The sequence below is a fragment of the Apaloderma vittatum genome, unplaced genomic scaffold (assembly GCF_000703405.1).
Source record: "Apaloderma vittatum isolate BGI_N311 unplaced genomic scaffold, ASM70340v1 scaffold25227, whole genome shotgun sequence".
Lineage (NCBI taxonomy): Eukaryota > Metazoa > Chordata > Aves > Trogoniformes > Trogonidae > Apaloderma > Apaloderma vittatum.
This window is the reverse complement of record NW_009727069.1, coordinates 1037-4040: the sequence shown is the minus strand read 5'-3', so window position 1 is coordinate 4040 and position 3004 is coordinate 1037. Positions and strand designations below refer to the sequence as shown.

General features: G+C 57.5%; 1 protein-coding gene across 1 annotated transcript in view; it reads right to left on the bottom strand.

The window, feature by feature from the left end:
* Positions 1–973: 973 nt before the first annotated feature.
* Positions 974–3004, bottom strand: part of LOC104277038 (membrane primary amine oxidase-like) — a gene marked incomplete at its 5' end in the record, with an annotated part of 3059 nt that continues 1028 nt past the window's right edge. The window contains 3 exons of the mRNA XM_009873556.1: positions 974–1258; positions 1771–1905; positions 2102–2382. Of these exons, the coding sequence (XP_009871858.1) occupies positions 974–1258; positions 1771–1905; positions 2102–2382 (701 nt within the window). The remainder of the gene's footprint in view (positions 1259–1770; positions 1906–2101; positions 2383–3004) is intronic.

Here is a 3004-nt window from a genome sequence, read left to right as displayed (position 1 = left end):
GCCAGTCGTGCTTGGGAGGGCACCGCACCTGCAGCCAGGAGGGAAGGAGGGGACAGCCCTGAGGCACCCCTCCAGAGGTGCCTCCTGATCTGGGCTGTGTCCTGGCATGGACGGGGCTGTAAGGAGGGGGACAATGGCTCCAGAGCCCAGCCAGCCTCCCGGCACATGGGCAGCGGCACCGGCCGTGCTGCACCTCGAGCAGTCTGGCTCCCATGCCCTGGCCCAAGCCCAGCATCGGGCTGCGAGGGGCTGAGCTGGCCCATGAACAGCCAGTGGGGCTCAGCTTGGGCCAGTTTGTGCAGAGGCACTCGCAGGGACGGTGCTGGTGCAGGAACAGTGACACCCATCCCTGCCATCCTCCCTTTCGCTCCCCTCACCTGCACCCAGCAGTGAGTGCCCAGGAGCTGCAGCCCACACGGGTCCTGGCTCTGTCCCTGGCCTCAGCCTGAGCACCTGCAGAGCTCGGGGCCAGCGCCTGCCCGGGTCCTCCCCAGCTTGTCCCTTCTGCCCCCTCCCTGTGCCCGGGCGGGCGCCCAGAGCCTCGCTGTTGGGCTGGTTTGGGGACACAGAAACACAGCGGAGACCCAGCAGCATCTCCTCAGCAAATGGAGCTGTAAGTCGTAAGAACAAGACACTTGAGAACGCTTGGGACCAGAACCATTTTCATTTTTTTATCCTGAGAATAGGCACTACACAGCGATTGCTTCTACAGCAGAGGAACAAGATTTCCTCCTCACTTTCCTCCTGCAACAGACTCAAATTCCACAATTAACAGAGATAATGTAGACGCTTGTCTGGCATCATGCCAGGAAGATTATGCTTCCCTTTTAAAGAGCACTATTTTAAAAGCAATAGTAAAAAGTGAAGTCATTGCACAACTGGAAATTGAGACAACTTCACTAAAAAAATGAAAATCTGAGAAGGAACAGTCAACCTGGTGTCTGTGACCGTTTCCTAACACAGTCCCGTAGCGTTAAAGCCTGCTCATATTTTGGAAACCATCATAGGTGAACGGGGGGAAGTTTGGCAAACAAGAGGCAGTTTTGGGCAGGCACGCAATCGGGTTAATTTCACATGCAGTGAAGTCCTGCTCGCTGGTGAAAAACACGCCATCGGGCGAATATATGGAGGGGTCCAGGTCATAGTAGTTGTAGGGTCTCAGGAGAAAGCCGACAGCGTTTCCCACCGTCACAGTGTTGGGAATATCCTCAGAGTGGGGGATGTGAAGGAAACCAGTGGTTATCCAGGCAACCAGGTCCTAAGCAGGGAAGAGCCACACAACTGTGGTTACTTGGGAAGGCTGCAGTGGCAGCGACTGAAATCTGTGCAGGGGCCATGGAAAGTTACAGCAGAGGAGGGGGGACATCCACGGGCACCAGCCTGGCCACGTTCCCACACGCTCAGCTCTCCCCTCCTGGGAAAGATCCTCCCCCTTTCCCAGAGACCTGCCTGCAGCCACGGCCGCAGATGTCAAACCAGCAGAAGGGCCCCTGCCCTGAACCCTGAGGCCAACTTCTGGCCTCGCAGAGATTTTCCTGACGCTTTGCCAGCACTTCTCCATAGGGAGAAACGAGCTCCTGCTCTGCACTCTGACCTATGCACTCTGGCCAAAGCACCAAGTGGATGCACAGAAAAGAGGATGCTCAAACCCCTCCTTCCCCAGGGCTGCTGCCCTCCCAGCTGAGCCTGCTGTCCTGGCGATGCCAGGGCCGCTTGGCCGCTGGGGCAGCCAGGGGAGAGGTATGACCAGCCCAGGGCACCCCGGCCCACCTCGTTGGTGATGGTCTCATTGTTGATGAAGTCGGCGAAGGCGACGGTGGGCGTCCAGGGGTCGTTCTGGTTGTAGATGCTGGTGCTGGCGGGCTCCTCCTCCTTCCGCCGGGTGACAGCCAGCTGGTACCTGGGGACCAGAAAAGAGAGGGAATCAGGCCCTTGGGGCAGGGCAGAGCTAAAAGCCAGATCCCAGAGAGTCTGCAGAGCACACGTCTGTTCCGTCAGAGTAACCCCAGCTCAGGAGAGCGTTTGCGCCGTGCCTCCCCATCAAGGAACACCCGCGCGACGTCAGCGAGAGAAGCGGCCGTCCCAGTGAGACACGACTGACCCAGCTGATGCCCCTCTCCATGGAGCTGGCTTCAGGAACATGGTCCCCTGCGAAACTGGTGATCTGGATCCTGTAACCACGCTGGTGGCCCCACTTGTTTTTGCTGTTGGCCGCAAAGTAGATGTATCTGGGCATCTTCGACTGGAGCCGGAAGGCAGCCTGGTCCTCCGTGTCCAGGACTTTCTTGGTGAGTCGCGGCCGCTCTATCTGCTGCTCTGGGCTCCAGGGAGCCCGTGTCATCTCAAAAGCCATGTCGTGGGCCACCAGGGAGTTTTTCACTCCTGTGAAGCAAAAGCAAAGTCACTGAGGAGCTTCACAGAGTCCCCTGCTCCCCACAGACATGACTGCAGCCAGAGCTCCCTCTCCCCATCCTCCCTGGGCCGGTTCCTGCCCACGAGAGCAGCTACTGTTCCACTACACCACACTTGTGCGCCACCTGCGTGCACGATGTCTGTAAGGCGTGTCTGACCCAGGCAACACCGCGCTGCGGCAGACACCATATCCACCAGGACTCTGACCCTCTGCGAGGGACAAGAGAGGAGGGAGCCCCGTTGCAGGGCAGAAGAACGGGTTTGCTTCCCAGGCAAGCACAGTCTAATTAACTCAAGCACCTGACGGCCGGTGTTGCGCGCTCATCATCCGGCGCCTGTGAGCCAGAGAGCACCCAAGAGCCCAGGCTCCGAGCACATTTGCACATCACAGAACTGGAGCTGTGCTGCGCAGTTCAAATTTTTCAAACCCCTGTTTTTACCCAAGTACTCAAAACTCATCCTAAACCCATACGGAACAGTCTTTAAATTTCTGTTTTCCAATTCAAAGAAAATAGTGACTTTTTAAATAGATGTCAGAACCATGCAGCAGAGGCCAATTCAGGAGGGGCGTGGAATACTTGGCACGGGAAGA